A 25,155-nucleotide genomic window follows, 5' to 3' on the forward strand; every position below is an offset into this window, starting at 1 on the left:
GACAGCATTCATGCATCCCCAAACCATGTCAGTCCCACTACCATGCTTGGCTATTGAGAGGATACACTTTTTTGTAAAACTCACTTGTTTACCACCACACATGCTTAACACCATCTAAAGCAAATTTGTAAGAAGAGCCAATAGAACCACATCTCAAAGAAGAGCCGAAAATCCCATCACTAGGTGGAACTTCTGAGGTCCTCAGTTAGCACAACACCATAAAAAGGGCTGACATGTCAAGCCGTGTTACCGTCAATGGTGTTACGCATCAGCTATGACAGTTGAGGAGGAGTATGTTTTTACCAATTTATCTCCATATAGACAGACAAACAAACAAAATAATTTGTGTTCTAGGGAGATGGGTTTGTCTGCTCTGTTTTTTTCTCCTAAAAAAGTGCCGACTTGTTCCCCTGCATTGTTTACCGTACACAGTTGAGTAACTCGGTTGACTGTTTTGAAAATGTTTTTGTGCTATTGATCCCTTATGTGTTGAAAAATCCTATGAACAGACAGTAGGGATTATCTCTGGAGAGGGAAGTCTTGTGTAAGGAGTGTGACTAAATTCAAATCAGACGTTACAGGGATTTATAATGAAAAATGTGTCTGTATCATAGTGAATCATAAAATCCCACTTATGAAGCTCAACCATCACATTTTCTATATCAGTTGCAGAGATTAATGACAACATTATTGCTAAGGACATAAGCACTTTCAAACGTATGTTGTTTCAACTCTAGTATTTTTATATATGTTTGAAATGACATAGTATTTGTCCATAACACTGTTGACAAAATAATCAAGCAAAGGTTTGCTTTCATTAGAGTATTTATCAAATGATTTAAGATTGAGCTTGGCATTTTGTTTGTTTGGAAACTTAAATATATACACTATGGAAACATCTAGGTCATTTATTTGAAAAAAAAATACTGATAATTGACATTTTGCGTTTGCCAAAAGCGCACTGGAAAGGTAGAATGACCCATATGTTGTATTTGGAACTATCTGTTTGGCTGCCATTTTGACCAAATTCCCTGCAATGGTTAAATGAAACATCAGGTGCTCATTATCCAAAAGAACAAGCCTCGAGCTGACGTGAGAGGATGTCCTACTGAGACAGTTAGCCTAAATCAAATTAAAAATCATTTATAGATTGGGACAAGCCTTGAGATCAAAGATATATAAATCCATAAATCCTATATGGCAAGCAATGAACAAACCAAACCTGAACTTTCAATTGTCAGCATATTCTATTATCTCGCAGCACATTGCCAAACATCATTTTTACAGGTTTACAAGTAGGTGCTGTTGCACATTACTGAAACTGATCAAATTCTATTGCCCTAAGAGGAAGTAGCATAGTATAGAGTTAAGTTCGAGTCATCCAGATGATAAAAAGAAAAAAACGATAGTTTTTTAATCAAACATCTACAATATTTTTGTAAATGAATAAAAATGCTCTGTTCAAAGGTTTGTAAAATCTTGACCATATTATTTGTTGATATTTTATGAAGCATTCATTAAACTTAGTAAATAATAAAAAAAAAACATTTGTTAATGTTTGGTTCATCATTTGGTTAATTATGTAAGTCTTTATGTCTATGATTTTGCAACCATTATGATAGTGTTACCAGTGGTTTAGCATGTGAATGCTAAGGATAGAACATAAAGAAAATCAGTCCTGAGTTACTAAGAAGATGAATGTTAAGTTATGGTACATTGACTCCTGCTACGGCTGCGTCAAACTCAGTGATGTGCTTAAATGAGTTCTCTTGCACAGACAGATGGATATAGACCTGTGCAGGGAATGTCGTTCCAGAGCAGTCCTCCTGCAGAGTAGACAAGACATGCAATGAGACTTAACCATCACCACCATGACATTTGACACAACAGAAACCATGGACTGAGATACTTGAATAAGACACATCAATACATTATTATGGTATAGTAACTTACCACCATAGTTCATGTGAAGACAGTCCTCATTATTTAGGTTATTTGGCTCACCAGGGCCCCAGTGAAAAAAAGTAAATCTGGATCCGTCACTCCAAAACCAGATTCCCTCCTGTAGGGAATAAATGTATTTATATAACACATTATCATACACAGTCGGTCAATGTGTGTAAAAGAAATACCATACATAGTCATCATTCAACATAAATGGGTGAATGTCACGTCATTTTTTGTCAACCTACATTGGCTACCGTTGTCCACTCGAATTAAAGGCCCTGATCCTTGCCTACAACGCTACAGCAGGTTCTACTCCGGCTTACCTGAAGGCTATGCTAAAGCCATATGTCCTTCCAGGGTTGCGTTCCTCCAGTAGGCCTACTAACCACTTATAGCCTACTGGCCCAGCCATGGCTCAAACAACTGGGCAATGGACTGCTACACCAGTGACGCTTGTTCACCTGTCAACCTGTCCTATCTTGAAAATAAATAAATAAATAAATAAAAGACAAAAAAAAAGCCTTGCCCTCTAATCACACTTGGACTTACCCAGTCCAAACGGTTTTCTGTCATCGTCTCTCAATGGTGGAATAAGCTACCAGCTAGCTATTACAAGAGCAGGGTCATACCTCTCAACCTTCAAAAAGCTTGTGAAGACTCATTTCATCGGAGGGAGCTTCCCGGCATAACAAAACTCACTAGGCTACACTAGGCTAATCTCCTCCACTACCCAGGTGAAAAAGTGGTTCAATTTAGTACAATAAAAGCATGAGTGTAGCATGTTACAGTATTTCTCAATTGGTTTTGTACATTTCTCAAATCTCTCTCGCAATTTGCAAAACATAATATTCATTCTCAAAACAGCTTTAACAAATGGCAAAACACTGTGGATGACCTGCAAAACCAAGTCTCTTGCTCAAAACCCAAGTTTTTGTGTCAATGAACGTATCAGTGCCAGCAGAATGGTACGTTAGTCATTGTGTCATAGTTTGGTCCGTGCATGGACAATATATAGTTATATATACTATAGTCACTTTGATTTTGTCATGTCAATTGAATAGTACACTCTTGAGGATCTTTTCTGAAACAAAATGTTATTTAGATTGGATGGGAAATGTTGTAAATTCGACTTTATATTACATTGATCAGATAAGATTGTCCTAGATATACATTTAGACTATGACTATTTATTGACAGGTTTTCTCATTGCAAAATAGGAAAAATAGCAAACTCTGGTTGAGGTGTCAAAATGCGCCCTCTAGGCCGTATACCATCCCTTTTTACAAACCCCAACTCCGATGAAGTTGGGACGTTTGGTAAACAGTGAATAAAATCAAAATGCTATCATTTTCAAAACATTCAATCTATTCATTAGATGGAGAATAGTGAAAAGACAACATATTAAGTGTTAAAACCGAGAAAAAATATTGTTTTGGAGGACATATGTACTCATTTCTAATTTGATAAATCCAACACGTCTCAAAAGAGTTGGGACGGGGATCAGTGAAATTTAGTAAACATCCAAATAAGATAAAACAACAAAGAAGAACATTTCAAAATTAATTGTACTGATGGACAATAAAGGTGTCCAGGTATAAGATCATCACAGAGAGGCTGAGTCACTCAGAATTAAAGATGCAAAGGGAATCATTACCATAGTTATTACATACATTTTTGAATTCCCTTTGATTTACCACGATTGAGTGTATATAAGACATATTTTTGTTAATAAAATCATTGTATAGGTTCAGGACATCATGAAACATATATTGTCTGTAGTCTCACTCTAATTCCTGGAGTGCTAGAGCTATTGAAAATTGACCATATTAAGAATGCTTAATGCATGAAAATGATACAGGGGTGTAACATTCTCCTAAGCACCTGAGCTCACTTGAAATAGACCCAGAAGACATGGGAAACTGTCCTTTGCTTACAGAAGTCAGCAGAAGTTGTAGAAGTCCATTCTTTTTGACAATAATAGAGCATTGCACATCCTGTGCTACAGTGAAAATGGACCATCCAACTTGTGTTAGTGCTATCTTCAAAAGTCAGCCTCCATGATGGCATGCGGGTGCAGTAGTGCATTGGTTAAGATGTTCTCACTCATCTGTAGAGTTAAATACAGTGCTGAATGGTATAAATGGGTTTTAAACAGCATGAAAAGCCACCCATGCATTATATTTTGAAGGGAGATCTTCGATTACTGCCACATAGTAAGGTCAAATTGCATTCTCTACTATGTTTTAACAGTTTGGCTCCCATCATAAGGACCAGCAGGTGATAAAATGGTGGGTTTTTGGTCAAGACCTGTCACACTATAAGCACTACAGAAAGGAAAACATTGCAAATCATGACAAGGAATACACTCACCATTTAAGCTGGTGAAATCATGTCCAAGATGGGAATTAACACTGATTTTTTATATAAAATCATCTCATCGGTTAATGTATTTAACTGTTAAGTGTTGTCTTTTGTTTTGTTTTTAGTGTTCCTCGACATTTGCTGCCATTTATTGTCCCCGTCCCAACTCTTTTGAGACGTGTTGGATTTATCAAATTAGAAATGAGTACATATGTCCCCCAAAACAATATATTTTCTCGGTTTCAACACTTAATGTGTTGCCTTTTCACTATTCTCCATCTAATGAATAGATTGAATGTTTTGAAAATTATAGCATTTTGATTTTATTCACTGTTTACCAAACGTCCCAACTTCATCGGAGTTGGGGTTTGTACTTGTCTTGCAAGCCCATGTGGAAAACAATCTAGAACTGTAAAGCAAAATACATTTTGAAACAATACACTGATACTGTATAATGTGCACTTACTGTCTTGTGAAATTCTAGGGAAATATTGTAATTTTGTGTGGAGCGTAATTATAAAGGGCACATGAGGCATTGAGTAATATAATGCAGTACAGTGCCTATTGTTGTATTGCATGCCTGTTTTCTCTATCCCTTCTATTGCCTTTGATTAGAGAGAGTCAATATTTACCTGTGAGCAATTTACCAATTCAGATCACATTTATAGATAAAAATCCAATGGAAATTATACAGTGCTTATCACATTATGACAGCTTGGTAAATCATTTTGCATGATATAGGGCCTAAATGTTTTGGGGGGTGAGATAGTTTCATGCATTCAGTGACAAAGCTTTTTGAGTGATATGACAAAAGCAATAATGTACAAAATCACTGAGAATGGTACACAGCAGTGGCATGGTGGACGAGAGCATTTGCTATATGCCGAAAACTATGAGAAACTGATTTGACCTTGTGCAGAGGTAACACCAGGAAGTCACAATTGAACAAAGACTTTTGAGAATCATTATTCTGTTGTGAGAAATGTACAAAACCAATTGAGAAAAACTGTAATCACATCATGTTTCCATTACAAAGCAATAATGTCAAAAGGACAGGTAACAGATTTAGACAATTTATAAATATTAAAATAAAAATAAAAAACATAGTGATACACCAGCCCCTGAGTGCAAGAGATCCAAATACCAAGTGGTCTATATACATAATCACATTATGGGAAGGCCAAATGAGAATAACACTTGCAATGTTTAAATCAGGTCACTAGAGGCCGTCATGAAAAGTATTGTCTCATCTTGACACCCATCAACAAAGGTCAGAACTGCAAAGTAACATTGAGTCTAATTAGAGAAAACATTTCAATTCAAATTCCACATGTAGACCAAAAGGAACCAATGTCCTAAGAAAATGAATATAATAATTTTCTCTCTGAGATAGTAAACGTTCAAGGTTACCACCCCTTTCTGATTTCAGTAGGCCTATGTACCAGTGTCGGTTAAACGGTTCAGTCGCTCAGAACATTTTGAATAACATGTAGAGAATATAATGGTGTGTTCTTCTTTTTTCTTTGGCCTGTAACGCAATAAATCCGACCTGTGTCTTTTTTTCTATTCTTTACAAGGAGGGAAAACTGAAATAGAATGCCCTGAATCCAGATCACATAAGTCAAGTCCTGGTATGATGTTGGATAGTGATCTTAATTTCATTGATCATATTAAATACATTACTTTCTGGCATCGGAACATTGCTAAGATTAGGAATAGTGGGTCTAAACATGATTTGGAGAAATTAATCCATGCATTCGTGTCATGCAGAATTAATTGAACAATATAGCCAAGCCTAGACGGCCTTCAGATCTCTCATGCTGGTTGTACCCAGGGTGACCTTTACGAAAATGGACCAAGGTTTTACTGTTGAGAACTGAATCATGGTTTTTAGTTACTCACAGTTGTCACGTTTTTTTGAGCACGTTTTGTGACTATGGTTTAACCATTGATTGACTATGATTCAACCATGGTTTGACTATGACTTGCCCATGGTTTAACTATGGATTTCAACATGGTTTAACTACGCAACATGAGCACGATGGAGTCCAAGTTTCGAGCGTGTGGATATAAGTCATCTCAAATCATCTCTGCAAATGATAAAATCAAAAAGAGACACCATCTGCTGGTGAACCATTCTGGGAGGCCTAAATGATGTTGGCTGTCAAGCAAACCAGAGGCACAATGGAATGGAATAGCTCCCAAAACAAAATGCTGACTTAACTAAAAATACATTTTCGCGCGTCATTTAGTGTTTTTAAAGACTTTTTAAAAAAAGTCACCTGGGTCCCTGTTGGCCTAATGAGTAATGTTGAAATATGCTGTCTCTCAAGCGGGATCTCCTATTGTCATTTATTAAGAATTACTCTTACTTGCTGAGCATCTGAACCACCGAGCCAAGTGACCGTTCCACCATGTGCTTGCATCACTATGAGTCCTTGGATGAAGTGGTACTCTTCAACACTGTGCACAGATGCCAGATTACCACCCAACAGCAAACAGAAGCGCTGTAGGAGGTAAACAAAATATCAGATCATAAAATATTAAGCAAGATCTAGTAAAAAATAATTGTGATTCTTTCTTTCTTTCTTTCTTTCTTTCTTTCTTGTTTGGTGAGCAGCTAAGCAGCCTCGTGTTGATTAAAAAGGCTTATTGTGATCCTACCTCTGCTTCTGCCCATGTTGTAAGAGTGCTGATAAACTTGTAGCATCGTTCTCCATACTGCTCCCATCCAGTTTGGCATGTTGAACTTGTTAGGCTTGCTATATAGAAAAAACAGAATCTGTATTATTAATTTGAGATGTTGAGAGGACAAAAGGCTTTGGTATTGATTTTATTTTCACCTTCACTGAAAGAGGAAACATTTCCACTGCTCTCAGACCAGATAAGTCCTGCAGAAGTTAAGAGTGAAAAGTAAGAGTGAAGAGTGAATAGTGACGAGTAAAAAAGTGACATGTAAAAAATTAAGCACAGGTTTGAACACAGTCGTACCTTTACAGGGGTTAGGGATTTGATTACTTTGAATAGTACTGGGCCTTCTTGTAAACAAATATAGGGACTGAGAAGTTTTTGTCAGAAACTGGGATTTCATCATGCGACAACAACTCTAAAAAACTGTATGACATCTTTAAGAAGGTGGTGACTTGATGTAAATCTAGTGGTGTCAACAATGATTTATTCGGCGATGCAATCCAATGCGGGGCATGAACGATCCAGAGTCGATCCGGCAAGTTCCAGAATCGATCTGGCAATTTTTTTAAGTTTCAATTACTTCCATGGATATTTTGGGAGCAAATGAATGTTGAATTAAATAAAAGCACTTCAAAAAATTGCAAGACTGATACAGACTGATACAGACTGATCCTGAAAACAGCCAATAAATTGTTGCTCAGTATCTGACTACTTGTACTATTGCCTCATCATGACTGATTAAACATTTTCGTAGAAATGTAATGCATTGCAATGCATTGTAGAATCAAATCGGATCGGATCACATAGAATCGAATCGAATCGAATCGAATTGCTACCTCCCGAATCGTGATCGAATCGGATCGTGAAGGCAGTGCCAATCCACACCACTAGTAAATCTACAAGGTTCAAGAAGCAAACTAATAATGTGTCTAACCTTCAGTAAATGGAGAATTATTTGTTGTGTTCTCAAAGACTTTTTCTGGAATAACAATCAAGAGCATCAAGTGCAGCTTAACTAGGCCTACCCCAAAATGTCTCAGTCTACCATTTCAAACAGCATAAAGATTGCACATGTCATCTTATGCTTTAGACTACAACTACAACAATGGCACAAAAAAACGTTTTGTACTGTATGTTAGCAGTGAGATGCAAAGTCCTTTGTAACTTTCTCAGGTTGGATAACAAGTCCTGGATATCATGACATCACAACATAAAGAGCCATATTGTAGGCTTTTAAATACAGTCAAGTAGGCCTCTTCATGAAACATAGAGCCAATATAATTTACTAACCCATGCAGTGTGGATAAAAAGAAAACTCATATATTTACAAATGATAAACAATATACAGACATATCCTACGCTACATGTAATGTTACCTGAAACAGAGCAAGTGAAACCCAGGCAGAGAAGCAGGATGACGTTCTTCATTGTCTTCATGTTGTTGGCTCGGTCCAAAATCATAGTGTTGCCTGCAGCATGACAACTGCCTACTGCAATGTCTAAATCACAGTAGTTAAAACACTCCCAGTAAACATGACGCCTTTAGTGTTTGATGTTTGATGAACTTTGACAGTAAAATAGCAGATATTGGTCATTGGGCCTGTGTATACCTTTTCAGGTCCGGATGTTAAGTAAGTGTCCCAACAAATTCAATCATTACCTACAATAAGGAAACATCCTAAGAATTTATGGATATTTGGCCTTGACTTGTCTTTGAAATATATCTCATGATCATGACGTTTGAATGTCCCGTGAGTGACAATGTGTTCGTGGGTCACATGGCTGAGTGATTTTGTGGTCAAACAGTCCTCTTTCAATGCAATTCAGATGGGAATGAGTTCAGTTTACAGTGACACAAGGTCAGTTCACAACCTCTGTCATAGTTTGTCACTGGATAATGTTTTGACATTAATTTTCTGTTTGTTTTTTCTGTCTCAATGCACAATGAGTTGAGCATCAGTATTAAAAATCCAGCTCCTTTAGTTGTTGGCTCCATTCCACTGACACTTTTCCTCCCCAGTGGTGGCTGATGTAATCTCACTAAAACTTTGTTTTACACAAACAACTCGTCGGAAAGCATCTGTCTCAACTGTCAGGTATATTATTATTGTTGTTGTTAGTATTATTGTTATTATTATTATTATTGTCATTATTATTAATGCTCATCAAATGTATGGAACGTATGTGTTATTTTTTTTACTTTTTTTGTAAAAAAACATTTTTAGGGGCTTTTATGCCTTTATTTTACAGGACAGCGGAAGATGGTGACAGGAAGCGAATGGGACAGAGAGACAGGAGAGGATCGGGAAATGACCCCGACCGGACTTGAAGCAAGGTCCCCGTGGGTGGGCATGCAAGCCCAAATGTGGGGGGCTTAGCGCGCTGTGCCACAGCACCCCCGGATTGTTATTGGTGTAAGAGAGAGGAGGAAAGCTGTACGCCAGGAGCAGATGGGCTGTGAGACTGGCGTCTCACTGTGGGCCCACCAGCTGGAGCGGGTGTTGTGGTTCAGGGCTGAAACACCCAGAGAAGGCTGGACACCACCTGATGACATCTGCTTCTGGCGTAAGGCTACAGCTACCTGCGAAGGTGGTTGAGGAAGGCACCTCCTGTACTTTATGAATGTGTATTTACTATGTTTGCCTGTTAATTGATACAATAAAGATGTTTGTGTCTTATTTTCTCTCGCTGACCCATGTGCACCGGAGGAGGTGCGACAGGCAGCAATGCCCAGCAGGTATTAACAGCTACCTGTACAAACCTTGTTTCATATGATTGCTGATTAGTGTTGTGACCAATGGATTCTTTTGAAGGGCTCCAAGAAGTGAATGATGGGAATCACAGCTGGGAGAGCGACTTTACCCTTTAAAAAAAAAAATGTTGTAAGCACGTGGCCTTCACTGGAGTACATACATTTTGGTGGGAAACCCATAATTGTCGGCCTCAGAGAGTGGCAGACACCGTTTTTAGAAGGAGGCAGGCTTATAATGAAGCCCATGTTGCCTGATTATCATCGATTTTCAAATCTCGTACTGAGATGTTGGTCTGACCAAGAAGATAACAAATAATGTTTCCCAAGTGGCCTGGTTAACCCCCCTCCCTCGGTTTGCTACTGGTCAAGGCCAGAAAAGGCTGTGCCAAAGTTTAAACCAAACATTGTCTTAGTCCCAATAGAACATCTGTGCTTAAACGACGTCAGTGCCTTGAACATGCTTCTACCCAGGGCCGTTGGAGTTGCTCAAAGTTGATTGCTTCTGATTCCTGATTTCTCCAGAGCTCAGAAACTATATTTGTATTGCTCCTGACTTGCATCAGTAGGAGGCATTTATTTTGTTTAAAGGTTGAGAATCACTACTACACTATAGAGGTTCCAGTCCAGACCTAGTCTTGAGCCCAGGACCTGAACACAGCTCAAGTCTGGAAGGGGTTATAATTGGGTTCTATGTCCCTTAGATTATATTTTGATGAAAGAAAGCGTTACTCGTAATGGAGCCTATTTCTATCTGTTGTACATGTCATCCCTCACATCCTGTCACCCTGCCCAATGCCCACCCATGTCACCCCGCCAGCCTCCATCCACCCTGTCTCCCCTCCCTGCCCCCTCATCCACTACAGCCCTCCCCCCATGACATCAAGCATGAAAACACACCAAACTCAACATTTTCAATGTTCCCATACTGATTTTATTATTGAAGCCCATTGCCAAGCATCATTTAAAATGCAAAATAGGCGAAGCCCAATACAGATTAGTGGTATAATCAATGAAACAAGACGTAGTAGGCCTATAATCCATCTTCCATAAGCCAAAAGTCAAGACAATAAAGAAACTTTACTGCAACATGATAATACATGGAAACGGTCTTGAATTAACACGTAATTATGAATGCATTTGTGTAGGCGGACTGCCTTTGTCCTTGTATCAGTCGCATGATACTATGCCATAAAGTCAGTGAAACACAAGTCCTTAGATGGGTCTTCTTGCACAGACAGATGGCGATTTCACTGAACAGGCAATGTCATTCCAGAGCAGTCCTCCTGCAAAGTGGGCAAGACACACAAGTGAGACCCAACAGCAAAATCATTGATAACTGTGGGTGCAAATTATAAACAGCAGCAGCAGCAACAACAACAACTAGCCTACTACTACGGTGTGCGAGAGATCAATGTGGGGTCCGATTAACTTGGGATGGTCACCTAGAACTTCTCGGAGTGCTCAGCGCACTCACAAATTGACTTGATTTGAAACACATCGCACAACCTGAAGTGTTTTAGAATAGGCCTACACTCACGCACAAGAATGAGTCTCAGAAGTGTTTACGTTGGTTTACTTGATGCATTTCCTGTCTGAATGCACTATAGTGCGCTACTAGTGTAGATCACTCCGCCTGTATGGCACTATAGCTCCATAACACAACACAAAAAGTGCATGCGTGGTTAATGTAGTGCGACAGGAAGCTCGTCTCGTAAAAGTGTAGTGCAGTGTACTAATTTCCAATGTGTAAAATTGAAGATGCACCATGTGTCGTTTAGCTGACATGAACAGCTGTTTATCATGCCATCCCAAGTTAATCAGACCCCAAGTTGTTCTCGCACACCAGCAACAACGGCAACAACAGCGACAACAACAATACTACCACTATTACTACTACTACTAATTATAATTATTATTATTTTTCAAGCTAACAGAGGTAGAAGAACATTAGACTGTGACCCTGCCCCCCTTTTCAAGGCAATCGGTGGCAGCCCTTTTTTGGATGTTGACCTGAGAAATGGAAATGAATGGAGAAGGGGGCTCACCTCTGTCAAAATATGGCTTAATAATGTGAAATTGTCCATCAACACACTATACAAAGACAATGCTTGAAGTGTGTTGCTAAATATCTGCATAGGCTAATTAATTTAATCGACTAGCCTGACATTTGACATTTGACAAAACTCTTGAAACATATGGCTGCAGCATATCCAATATAAAAGGCTTAATATCTGGAAATGCTCAAGGGATATCAAGGAGCATCCTCTGGGATATCACGGAGCACCACCAGTTCTTGTAAACAACATACCATGACAACTAACACAAAAATTAGTATGGTATAGGGCATTTGATCAGCATGACATTAAGAGGGGCAGAAACCTGTTGTAACCTGCTGCAGCACATCCAACATAAAAGGCTCAAAATCTTGAAATGCTCAAGGGATATCGCCTGGCATTGTCTGGAATCTTACTAGGTACACCTTGGGCAACAACAAATTGCAAAACAAAACAAACTTTATCAGACGAAGCCAGGTTCAGCTGGTATTTGGCTTTCGGCTCCCGGACTACTCCACTACCTACACAAAATGGGGGGTTGCATGTGCTGTTTCCCAGTGCTGTTGCGAATTGCCGTGTCACCTCTAGTCTAATGTCCTACCTCTATGTTCAAGCCTGGCTCTTGTTGCTGATGAATTCATCATTTAAAGACATTACTGTTACCAACCTCCATAGTTCATCTGTAGACAGGCTTCACTACTGACACCGCCTTGACCAGGACTCCAGTGAAGAAAAGAAAATCTGGATCCGTCACTCCAAAGCCAGACTCCATCCTGTGTAGGAAAGGAAATAAGGGAAGATTGTTCCTGTGACCCTTGCCTTGCCAGTACCCAATGATGAATTTATTTGTTCAGCCCTTTCCAACATCCTGGACAATCTAATGAGGGCAGGGCTTCATAATCTAGAAATATCATTTCAAAACCTGTAGCTGTGTTGTAAGGTGCCAGCTGATATTGCCTCTGGGATATATTGTTGCAGGATGTTTGGATATATCCATGCCCCCATTAGAATGGTCAAGATTTTAGAAAGGGCTGGAAAAAAAAACATGCAGATTTGACATGTTTTTAAAAAGCCATAGGTTAGTGTGAACAATAAGACTGTATGTTGAAATTGGCAGGAATTCTCCTTTAAGGACATTCATGCAGAACAAGGCCGCTCTGTGATGAGTCTTGAACAAATGTGTGACTTTGTGAGAGTTGACAATATACTGTATAAACAACTGGACTTCTTCTTGGAGCTTGAAAGACTTCTTCTTTCTCATCTTTGGAAGTTCGTCAGTTGACTCGTTCCTTAAATTCCTTGAATGAGGATCAAGTGGTAGGCCTATTTCAAGCTCCAAGAAGTCCAGTTGCTCACTATTTTGGATAACATGAGCTGGATGAGTGAGATTATAATCCTAAAATGGATATAAAGAGTAGCAGGAAAGATAGTATGGCCATGCCAGTGAAATCTAGAGTCATTGTGGAGGCGAATGAGTGTGCATGAGATGGTTTAATTCCACTTGAAGGTAAAATGTAGGATCAAACAGAGTAATGTCATAATGTCAAATACAACAAAGGAATAAATACTGTAGCCATATATAAAAAATAGTATCGTCACAATTATCTTTACCTGTTGAGCATCTGAACCTCCAAGCCAAGTGAGTGGTGCACCATGCGTTGCTGTCACGATGAGTCCTTGGATGTAATGGTAATCAGCAATGCTGTGCACAGAAGCCAGGTTACCACCCAGCAGCAAACAGAAGCGCTGCAGGAGATAAATGGCCATGAAGCAGTATGAAGTCAGCTTTTCCAACACAATGGCGTGAATGTATCATGCATCAGCATATACAGTACTATGTATGTAGTATGTATGATCCTACCTCTGCTTCTGCCCATGTTGAAAGAGTGCTGACAAACTTGTAGCATCGTTCTCCATACTTCTCCCATCCAGCTGGGCATGTTGAACTTGTTAGGCTTGCTATAGAGTACATTAAATAAAGTCAGTCAAAATAGCTGTACTGTCAACTCTTGCGAAGAAGCCAAAAGCTTTTTGGTACATTTTGAATAGTGAAGATACTTTTGTTTACCTGCACTGAAGGTAGATGTGTTTGTGCTACTCTGTGATTGAGCAACAAGTCCTGGAGAGGAGTGAAAATTAAATGGATAAAACAGCATATCATTGGTGATGAATGCTACTTTTGCTTTGAGTCACAAAACTGTAGAAGGATAATGTTTTGTCAACAACTGTTTCAGCCAGGGCACAACAACACAATGACATTACAATCTTTTTAAAAGGCGCATTTGATACTTAAATGGCCTTACACTAGAACAAATACAAAATCAAAATCATGTTTTACCATCACTAAAAGCAGGTTCGTTTGCTGTGCTCTCAGATGTGAGCTCTGTAATAGGAAGTAAGTGCAGGATAAAACACACAACCAACATAATGTAGAGATAAAACAAGAATCTTTGGGTCTACCATAAAACAGCTAGATTGTGACTTTCCTTTAAATGGGGCTTGTTTAAAAAACTTGAAGGACTAATTCATTTCTGGCACTAACCTGTAAGATGCAAAGAATAGTTTAAAACAGACTGTACTATATGTAGCCTACTATAATGACTCAGGGCGAATGACTGAATCAGTGTAAAAAGCTGGGTAAAGTGAACTGATGTAAAGAATTCAGTTTTCGTTTACGTACCTTCACTGAAGGTGGAATCATTTGTTGTGTCTGCAGATGGGATAACAAGTCCTGGAATGAGAAGGCCATTAGTCTTTAGCAGTGTACTGTGGTAAGGTAACACAACAAAGGATCCACCTTTATCTTGGCCATTTCAAATTAAACATAATAACACAAATTCTTTACGACTCAAAAAGCATAGGAAAAGAGGAAAACAGAAAATGTAGACTGTATTTACAAGTGATGTGAGATTACCTGAAGCAGAACACAGTAAACTCAGCAGAGTGACAGTAATCTTCATATTGCTGCCTTGGTCCAAAAGCACAGTGTTAGAAACAGTGGTTCAGTTCAGTTATGACTTGCACTGCAGGCAAGAGTCATACTTATACTGTATTTCAAAAGAAAGTATGTATGAAGGTGAAGTCCAACCATAATCTCCAACCGTACACACCTTTATAGCAGTTGTGAAATGAAGTAGGCTATTTAATGTTGTGGGTGTCTTTAGATGAACAATAAAATAGATAGCAGATATGGCTTATCAGGTCAGTGGTAACTTTTTCAGATCAGGGTTTATAATGTGCAGTTTGGATAAATTCAATCATTACCTGTAATAAGGAAACATCCTATGAGAATTTACGGAAAGTTGATGGTAAACCCAAGGTGCCACTGGTGTCACCTGATGTTTCGTGTTCCATGAGTCGGATCTTTTTATTTATAGTTAGTCCCAATGTCCCATTGTAATATCCTTGTCTCGTGACAAAGCATGTGATTTCAAAAACATCACTTCTAAAATGGATTTACGAGGGACGGTGGTAGGGTTGGATTGGAAATTTGGTATTTTACCGGCGGTGGGCCAACAGTCCTTAGGGGCTGATGCTGTTTTTTTGGGTTTTCCCATAAACATGTATTGTGTGAAATATTTTTAACAGGTTATTTCCAAAATTCATGCTGCCCATTCACAAATGAATACTTACCACCACCATAAAATTCTAAGCATTCATTATGACTGGGAAAATTGAACTTTTCATTTGAATTTCCAGAAATAAAGCGGGTTTGCGGACCTTTATTTTCTTTTCAGTTATCTTACGTTTGGTCCAGCACCTGTGCCACTGATGTGCGCGCATTCTTTGACTTTCTAATTTCCAGAAATAGACAATTTTAGCTGCAAAACGTACTGTAGCCTACTTATACTAGTACTAGTGTCGGACAAATGGCCCTTGTTGAAAACCATTAAAAAGGTTCGAAAATGCCCAGTACACAGAAGACAGACAAAGGTTAAAAAAATATCCCTTTTATTTTACTAATGAATTAAAACTAAAGTGTCCTCTAAAAGCAGCACTGCTGCAGTGTCTCTAAGGTCCAGGTGGTCTTCGTTCAGGGTTCAGGTTTCACACCAGCATCACAGTCCAAGTTGAATCCCAAACCGTGTTGGGTGTAGTCACATCCAGGTGGCCGAGGGGGGTCTCCAGTGAAGTTCGTGGCTCAATCTGGATCCAGCACACCTCGGTAGCAAAGAACAAGTGTTAGTCTCTGAACTGGAATTAATGCAGCACCAATATAATAGAATGGGGCACAGGAGGACTGCTGGGTACACATTCCAAGGGGTTGCTCGCGTTCCTTTGGCCGCGGCCGTCGTCCAGCTCAGCTTCGGTTTCGTTCGGATGGCTTCGTTCGGTCGTTCTGTTCTGTTCATTCACCGTCGTCGTCGTCTCTCCTCTCCTGGTCTGCTGCTGCCTCCAGTCCGATCCCCCCGCCAAATGCCAGGAGCCTCTAAAACCATGCCTCTTTATACCCCTCCCCATAATCATTCCAGCGCACCGATTGGCTAGACAATAATTGTTCAGGCAGCCGTCCATCTCAAAGCAATAAAAAGTCAATTAGGTGCACATGGTAAAACACAGCAAACAATTAAGTGAACACAGCAAACCAAGTAAAACATGCACTATAAAACCACTGCACATCTAAAACACACTATATTAAAAAGCACAGCAAACAAAATTAAAAAGGTAAAATCCCCACATGTCTGACACTAGTACTCATACTAAATGTTAGTTCATTATCTAAATATTCATGAAAATATCAAAATGACAGTAGACAACACAGTTTCAATGAGCAGCATAGTTGCAATAGGCCTACCTAATCTGGCCATCATCCTACACAGTGCACCTTTAAAGGTACACTGTGCAGGAAATGGCCAAAAAAGGTACTGCAACTATGCTGCTTATTCAAACTGGGTTGCCTAATGGCCAAATTTGATATTTTCATTAAACTTTACAAAGTACTAAACTAATGTTTTCTAGTATGGTCCATGTACAGTCATTTTTGCAGCTAAAAATGGCTATTTCTGGAAATTCAATATGGTGGACCATGGAGAAGATCCTCTTTTTCATGTATGAAAAGTACAATTTTTCCAGTCATGTCATGATGAATACTTAGAATTTGATGGTGGTGGTAAGTATTCATGAAAAAAGTAACATTAGTGAATGGATATATGAATTCTGTAAATAAACAACTTAATATCTTAAACAGTGTACCTTTAAAAGACTGGCCCACCATTTGCATATATTCAGTTGGCACATCTTGTCCAACCACCCAAAATGAATAGGAGTATGTGGAGGGGAAAAGACACGACTGAATTGGAGTGAATGGCAGCTATTAGTAGAGCGATATCATTGCTACAATGCATCCAAATATTACACACAGGCTGACACAGCGGATATTCGTTTCATTTCATCAATGGAAATCGAATGCAGATGTTGTCATACTGTAGATGAGCTGTGACCGTGTGCTTTCATTAGTAATTGCTTGTCCAGAGTGATCGAAGGATAATAGTGGGCAAGTGATCATAGTGATCTGTAATCTACAGCTGATCAATGCCAAAAATGCCCGGCCTGTTTTTCAATCAAAGTCTAGCCCTGGACAGTGACATCCGTTGATCTAAAAAGTTTAAGATGAATGACGGCTTTCTTGGCCAACATATCTGGAGGCGTAACCTTGAATTTACAGGCGTAACCTTGAACCTTGAACAATTTAACTATAGCTTGTTTAGCTGCTGACTAAACCAAGGCCATCAAACTTACTGTCTTACTTTTTAAATTCATCAGACAGTGATACTCATTTTGATTAAATTATTACACAAAAACCTGGTTATGAATTTCAATTCAACTGATGTTGGCCATATCCGTTACGGTAAAAGGCTTGTAGATCATATTTCAACATTGTAATGTTTCATTTACATGGGAGAAATTTTGAAAAAAAAGAGGTGTATATCTGGCCCTACCGTGGCCTAACTGTAGGGTAGTCCTACTAGCTTATTACGTTGGCGATCTAGGTTCGATTTCAGCCGGGGTCATTTGCCAGTCCTTCCCTGTCTCTCTCTACCCACTTATTTCCTGTCCCTCTGTCTCTAACCTGTCTCAAAATAATGCCCGTTTACACGCACGATTAGTGTGCACTTTGGAGCTCTTGGAGGATACTTAACCCATTAGGCCCGCCGTAATAAATTTGCCATTAGCAGAATGGCAGCGACCAAGTCTTAGTGCATTACTAAAGGCATTACTAAATGTCTATTACAGCGTGCAATCAGAGGTATGGCGTGCATAAAGGGGCTACGCCCAATTTAGCTTGGGGTGTACTTACTTATTACCGATAGCATGTTTATTTGATGGTATTAGTGGTAGGCCTATTAGTTAAATTACACTGTAAAGACACTGTTTATTCATTCTTGTGATTTTAGTGAAGATCATCAGACCATATTTTATAACCTACTGATGCATTAATGTAACGTAGATTACAAAATTCCAACGGGTGTACAAACATTCTCCTCCCACTGTATGTTTGTGGTCATGGTGTGGCAAAATGTTTACATTTTCAAGGGGTACCGGTATGCATATGCAAGGCACTGTATATGAGTTTCCATAACTGATGCCCCATCCAATCATTCATGAGCAATAGTGAACAATCAGTGAATTTGAATTTGTGAGTATTGTGAATCTTAATTTGTGTCTTTGGATTATATTATGACCATTACCTCAACAATTTAGATAGTATGAGATATGAGATGTGATAATTCAGCAAAACCTTCAAAAGACATAAGTGGTCATAATGTCTTTAATTGAAAAAAAAAAAACCCAAACAAACAACAACTTTGTTACAAGACTGGTGAATCGATATAATTTATTTCTATATCTGGCCTGGAAAGCGGGTGAGAATTGTGATAACATTCTAATCCCTGATTATGGTCTACTGTACAGGGGCACTGTTACAAATCTTGGACCCCATAAAAAATGTATTTAGTGACATAATACTATTAAAAGTATATGGGGTCTCCTTGTTGCACTACAGAATCCTATAGCCTTAGGCCTTGATCACAAATATGCTGTGTTTCCGTAAAAGAAAACACCAACTAGGCTATTAAAGAAAACATTTTACTGTATGGGTTAACATGAAGACACATTTATGATCAATTATTTAAATTACGAAGGTGCATAATATGTTATGTTATATATGTTATATAATATGCATAATATAAAATTGTGTACTACTGTACAGCCTACATCATTGTCAACCACTACAACCACTATCAACTCAGTGAAATTATTATCATGCTTAATCAAGGTTTCTTGCACAAACAGATGGAAGTAGAGTTGAACAAACCAAGTCGCTCCACAGGAGGCCACCTGCAGAGTGGACAAGGCATACAATGAGAATAAACAGCACACTAACATTTGGGCTGCACTCACAGACTTTTGGGAATTGAGCTTGTACATTGTTTGTGACCAAGAAAATGTAATTAACATATTGTAACTTGACTGCATTCTCACAGAAAAGGAGCAATTAGTACTGTAATATTCTGTGCTTCCCTTTCTATTGGGTGCACACACGCACACTATCACAATAACAAAAAGCTAACTTAACAAACCTCCAAAGTTGATCTGCAAACAGTGTTCAACACCTCTGTAATTGTCTGGTTGGCCAGGGTGCCAGTGAAGAAACGTTAATCTGGATCCATCACTCCAAAGCCAAATGCTCTCCTGAAGGGAAAAAGGAAACCAGATCTGACCTTATCAGTGCCTCCTGAATCACAGAATCACCTGAATCAGGTGAGGCAAAAAACACCATACAATAGACAGTAAGCAAAGATTGTAGTATGAAGTTTATACGAGACATAAGATATGGGAGTGCTGTCGAGCAGGGCGAAAGCACATGATCATTTACAAGTTACTTGCATTGCCCATTGGCACCCAGGTTCCTGTTTGCACTCTAACCGTCCAATAGTTTTTTCTGTAAAGATTTCCAAAAATCTTTACAGAAAAAAGGAGATGAAAATCACTTTATTGAGCAACATGCTCCTGGTATCCAGGTCTTACCTGTTGGGCATCTGTTCCACCAAGCCAAGTGAGTGGTGCACCATGCGTTGCTGTCACGATGAGTCCTTGGATGTAATGGTACTCAGCAATACTGTGCACAGAAGCCAGGTTACCACCCAGCAGCACACAGAAGCGCTGCAGGAGATAAAGAAAATGTAGAGCATGGATCAGTCAGCTTTTCAAACACAATGTAATATGGCAATTTCATATAAACAGTCTTCAATCTTCATCTCTTTCTTTCCTTTACACTTTATTTTATTTCAGTTTCTTTCTTACGTGTATTGTGTCAACTTGCAAGACTATGTATAACCTAACCTATAAGGTACACAGTGCATGCAATTCTCCTGGCTCTATCCTACCTCTGCTTCTGCCCAGGATCTAGCAGTGCTGATAAACTTGTAGCATCGTTCTCCATACTGCTCCCATCCATCAGGACATGGTAACGTTGGTAAGCTTCCTTTAGATGAAAAAGACTTTGCTGAAATAACTGTATTGTCAACTTGTTTTGTAAAGGAAGCCAAATATTTTGGTTGGCTTTTGAATAGTGATGAGGCCATAGGAAAAATCGCTTTTAAATTTTCTCTAAAATTTCACCTCCACTGCAGGATGACGCGTTTGTGCTGCTCTGAGATCGGACAACAAGTCCTAGAGAAGAATAGAAAAAAATGAAATCTCAGGTTACGGTCTTATTTTTGCTTCTAGTTTCACTTGGCTATATTTTCAAAATGTAGGCCGTAAGTCCTTATTGTTAGCAACATCTGTTTCATACAGTATGCACTATGCACACAAACTACTGTACACATAATTGGCATATCATTTAAAAATGGAATTTTGATTAGCCTACTTCAATTATCTTAGCTCAGTCTGTAATCAAACTTATTCATATTTTAGTTTAATTTACTGAATGAGATGGGTTATCAGGTTTGATTTGAAGTTCTGGGACAACAGTTCAAATTAAAACATACAGCTCACGGCAATGTATGATAACATTTGAAGATTGTGATTTTTATTTTTTGTGTTACCTTGGCTTGAAATAGTGCTGAGGCTTGCTTTTGTGACTAAGTTTTGTAAGTAACAGTATATCACGAAAGTGAATACACCCCTCACAGTTTTTCAGATTTTTGAGTATATCTTTTCATAGGAAAGCATTACAGAAATGTCACTTTGACACAATGATTAGTGACCTTTTAACAACTTATTTAACCGCTTAAATTTCTTTTTCACTCAGAAAAAAACAAAATACAGCCATTAATGTTTGAACATGTACTCACAAAAGTGAGTACACCCCAGATTAAAATCCGGTAGAGAAGGGGCTGTGTTGGCTCGAATCGTCTCGAAATGAAACAAAATGAAAAGGGATGAAAAGGGAGGTCATCAGTGTACGTTTCAACCTTTCTTCGCATTGAATTTTAACATTTTGAGTCTGCATCTGGCTTAAATACATTGGTGTGAGATTTGAATGCAATCCTATGGAGAATATCATGATCTGCTTCAGTAGTCACAGTGCATGTTGACATGCATGTTTCTTTTAGGCGTATTTCAGATTACTAATGTTGACAGCATCCATGCATCCCTAAACCATGTCAGTCCCACTACCATGCTTGGATTTTGATAGGATACACTTGTTTTGTAAAACTCACTTGTTTACCACCACAAATGCTTGACACCATCTAAAGTATATTTGTTTATCTTGGTCTCTTCAGATCACACGACATGGTTCCAGTGATCCATATCCTTGGTCTGTTCATCTCTCTTGAGACCAAGATAAACAAATTTGCTTTAGATGGTGTCAAGCATGTGTGGTGGTAAACAAGTAATTTTTTACAAAAAAGTGTATCCTCTCAATAGCCAAGCATGGTAGTGGGACTGACATGGTTTGGGGATGCATGAATGCTGTCAACATTGGCAATCTGAAATACACCTAAAAGAAACATGCATGTCAACATGCACTGTGACTACTGAAGCAGATCAAGATATTCTCCATAGGATTGCATTCAAATCTCACACCAATGTATTTAAGCCAGATGCAGACTCAAAATGTAAAAGTTCAATGCAAAGAAAGGTTGAAACGCACACTGATGACCTCCCTTTTCATCCCTTTTCATTTCGTTTCATTTCGAGACGATTCGAGCCAACACAGCCCCTTCTCTACCGGATTTTAATCTGGGGTGTACTCACTTTTGTGAGTACATGTTCAAACATTAATGGCTGTATTTTGTTTTTTTCTGAGTGAAAAAGAAATTTAAGCGGTTACATAAGTTGTTAAAAGGTCATTAATCATTGTGTCAAAGTGAAATTTCTGTAATGCTTTCCTATGAAAAGATATACTCAAAAATCTGAAAAACTGTGAGGGGTGTATTCACTTTCGTGATATACTGTAACAGCTATGGAATTGTCATTGAAGGTCTTGTATACAAGTAACTCCAAAGATACAAAGAAGTAAACAGACATTTTTTTTTTACCTTCACTGAAGGGGGAATCATTTGTAATGTTCTCAGATTGGATAACAACTCCTGGAATAAGATGGACATGTTAATATACTGAGCACCACTACGCCAGTGGAACACTGTACTAGTCATTGAAAAGACTTCACTCCCATCATACTACTAAGACATCACACAGACTCTTCAATACATTATGACTTGGCCATCTTGGTAATAGCAAAACAAAAATAAGCAAATAAGTCTGCAGTAGCGTATTGTAATACTAGTGCAATAGCGATAAACTTCATATAGTTGCCTGTTTGAAATAGCTTAGGAAACATAATTATTTATTTACAACCCAAAGAGTAAAAAGAAAATGCAGACCGAATTTGATACAAACAACAAAGATGATTTTACCTGAAACAGAACACATGAAACCCATGCAGAGGAGCAGGATGACAGCCATCATAGACTTCATGTTTCTGGCTCGGTCAGAAAGGACAGTGTTAGAAACAGTGAGAGGTGCAGTTTAGATTAAAGTGTTCCTGCAGCCAGGGCCTATTTATATAAAACAACTCAAGGGTTAAAAACCTTAAACACTCAGTATGCCTTTAGTGCTCGAGGTGTCCTCTGACAATAAAATAGATAACAGATATGGCTCATTACGTCTGTGTTCATCTCTCCATGTCAGGATGTTATACGTGTGTTTGGATGAATTCAATCATTACCTGTAATAAGGAAACATCCTTTAAGAATTTACGGAAAGTTGATGGTGACTTCAAGGTGCCGCTGGTGTGTAAGAACCCAAAACGTAATAACTGCCCATAACGTAATAACTGCCCATAACGTAATAATTTGGGCGTAATAAAACCCATAACGTAATAACTTGCCCATAACGTAATATAAATTCCTTACCCATAACGTAATAACGTTCTGCCCATAACGTAATAAGTTATTACGTTATGGGCATGTTATTACGTTATGGGCCTTACACTAAAAAAAAGCTTTGATAATGTAATAACGATGCCCATAACGTAATAACTGCCAGTAACGCACAGATGACTTCAGTATTTGCAATGCACTTTACTATTGTACTGTTCATATTTCGTCTGACCTCTATTGTTGCAGCAAATAACAGTGACTGGATATTTAAGTGGGCTTGCAGAGCAAGGCCAGATTGTAGTAATCTCTAAGTAAAGTTTATGCTTGCTTGAATGAGAATGTCTATGCTAAGGAATTTTTAAGTCTTATTGACATTTTTAGCCTCACACAGCATGTAACAGGACCAACACACAACCAAGGTCACACTTTAGACCTAATAATAACAAAAGGCCTTAATGCTTGTGCTAGTGTCAAAGACTATGGCTTTTCTGACCATTACTGCATTTTTTCTGATGTTTCTATGTACCCTCATGTTCAAAGGGAATCTGTTACAGTCAAAAAACGTATAATCAACTGTGAGACAGCCTCACTCTTTCAGCAAGCACTTTCAGAGATCCAAAGTCAAACCTCAGAGAGTGCAGATGATCTCATGGTTAATTTTAATTCAAGGATGACCCGTATTATGGATGTTATTGCCCCCGAAAAAATCAAAACAGTGGGACGTGAAAAAGCACCTTGGAGAAAGAATCCCACAGTTATATTGCTAAAGCAAGAATGCAGGAGGGCTGAAAGACAGTGGCGTAAATCCAAACTTGAAGTCCACTACCAAATCTATAAACACACACTCTCGAAATACAACCAAGAAATTTCTAAAGCTAGACAATCTTTTTTCTCTGACATAATTAACAGAAATATTAATAATGCACGTGTCCTGTTTGGCACTGTGGAAAAGCTAGCAAGGCCCCCAAATCTAATGCCCTCTGAGTTCCTCTCAGTCAGCAAATGCAATGAGTTCGCATCCTTTTTCAAAGGAAAGATTGAAAAAATACGTGCAAACATACTCACACATGTGCAACCGACCCAAGATTCAGACCAGCTTGCTATGGTGAAGTTAAATCCTAACCTCATGAGAAATTTTCATTTAGTTGATGTGGACATTCTTAATAGAACGGTACAAAGTCTTAGCTCCTCTACATCTGACTTAGATATTTTACCAACAGCCTTCTTCAAATCCATCTTAAATCTAATATCATCAGATGTACTTCAGATCATCAACACCTCACTACAAACAGGCATATTCCCAGGCTGTCTGAAAGAAGCAGTTGTGAAACCCTTACTGAAAAAGAACAACCTGGATGCACTGGTACTAAACAACTATAGGCCCATATCCAATTTACCATTCATGGGTAAAATAATAGAGAAAATTGTTTTTAACCAATTAACTGCTTTTCTAATGTCTAATAGCTATTTTGATAAGTTTCAATCAGGTTTCCGTGCCTACCACAGCACTGAAACAGCTCTTATTAAAGTTATGAATGACATAAGATTGAATTCTGATGCTGGCAAATCATCCGTCTTGGTACTTCTTGATTTGAGTGCTGCTTTCGATACAGTTAATCATTCTATACTACTACATAGACTGGAACACTGGGTTGGCTTTACGGGCATAGTGATCGACTGGTTAAAATCGTACTTACAACAAAGAAGTTTTTTTGTCGCCATTGGAAGACATACTTCATCACCAATGTCTCTGGATTGTGGGGTCCCCCAGGGCTCCATTCTGGGACCACTACTGTTCAATCTGTATATGTTGCCACTGGGACACATTATCGAGAATAACTCCATAAATTACCATAGCTATGCGGATGATACCCAGCTCTACTTATCTATGTCCCCAAATGACTATACCCCCCTTGAATCACTCTATCATTGCATGGACCAAATTAACAAATGGATGTCTCACAATTTCCTCCAGCTGAACACAGATAAAACTGAAGTAATTATATTTGGGAAAAGA

At 38.6% G+C, this 25,155-nt stretch overlaps 3 protein-coding genes across 3 annotated transcripts; all 3 read right to left on the reverse strand.

Moving 5' to 3' along the window:
- Positions 1–1,461: 1,461 nt before the first annotated feature.
- LOC134436780 (ladderlectin-like) lies at positions 1,462–8,460 on the reverse strand. Its single transcript, XM_063186130.1, has 5 exons — positions 8,376–8,460; positions 6,973–7,070; positions 6,681–6,815; positions 1,954–2,062; positions 1,462–1,826 (listed from the first exon to the last, which is right to left on the reverse strand). The coding sequence occupies exons 1-5, from the start codon at positions 8,458–8,460 to the stop codon at positions 1,756–1,758; spliced, it is 498 nt and encodes a 165-aa protein (XP_063042200.1). The 3' UTR covers positions 1,462–1,755.
- Positions 8,461–10,665: 2,205 nt separating this feature from the next.
- On the reverse strand, positions 10,666–14,820 carry LOC134435666 (galactose-specific lectin nattectin-like). The gene is made up of 8 exons (XM_063184701.1): positions 14,720–14,820; positions 14,486–14,536; positions 14,144–14,188; positions 13,874–13,924; positions 13,667–13,764; positions 13,417–13,551; positions 12,473–12,578; positions 10,666–11,034 (listed from the first exon to the last, which is right to left on the reverse strand). Exons 1-8 carry the CDS (start codon positions 14,763–14,765, stop codon positions 10,964–10,966), a joined length of 603 nt encoding a protein of 200 aa, XP_063040771.1. The 5' UTR covers positions 14,766–14,820; the 3' UTR covers positions 10,666–10,963.
- A 4,182-nt stretch (positions 14,821–19,002) lies between these two features.
- Positions 19,003–23,019, reverse strand: LOC134435667 (ladderlectin-like). The gene is made up of 8 exons (XM_063184702.1): positions 22,985–23,019; positions 22,674–22,738; positions 22,296–22,346; positions 20,428–20,478; positions 20,193–20,290; positions 19,834–19,968; positions 19,386–19,497; positions 19,003–19,143 (listed from the first exon to the last, which is right to left on the reverse strand). Exons 1-8 carry the CDS (start codon positions 22,999–23,001, stop codon positions 19,073–19,075), a joined length of 600 nt encoding a protein of 199 aa, XP_063040772.1. The 5' UTR covers positions 23,002–23,019; the 3' UTR covers positions 19,003–19,072.
- Between the last annotated feature and the right edge of the window lie 2,136 nt (positions 23,020–25,155).

The sequence above is a fragment of the Engraulis encrasicolus genome, chromosome 20 (genome assembly GCF_034702125.1).
Source record: "Engraulis encrasicolus isolate BLACKSEA-1 chromosome 20, IST_EnEncr_1.0, whole genome shotgun sequence".
In the NCBI taxonomy this organism is placed as follows: Eukaryota; Metazoa; Chordata; class Actinopteri; order Clupeiformes; family Engraulidae; genus Engraulis; species Engraulis encrasicolus.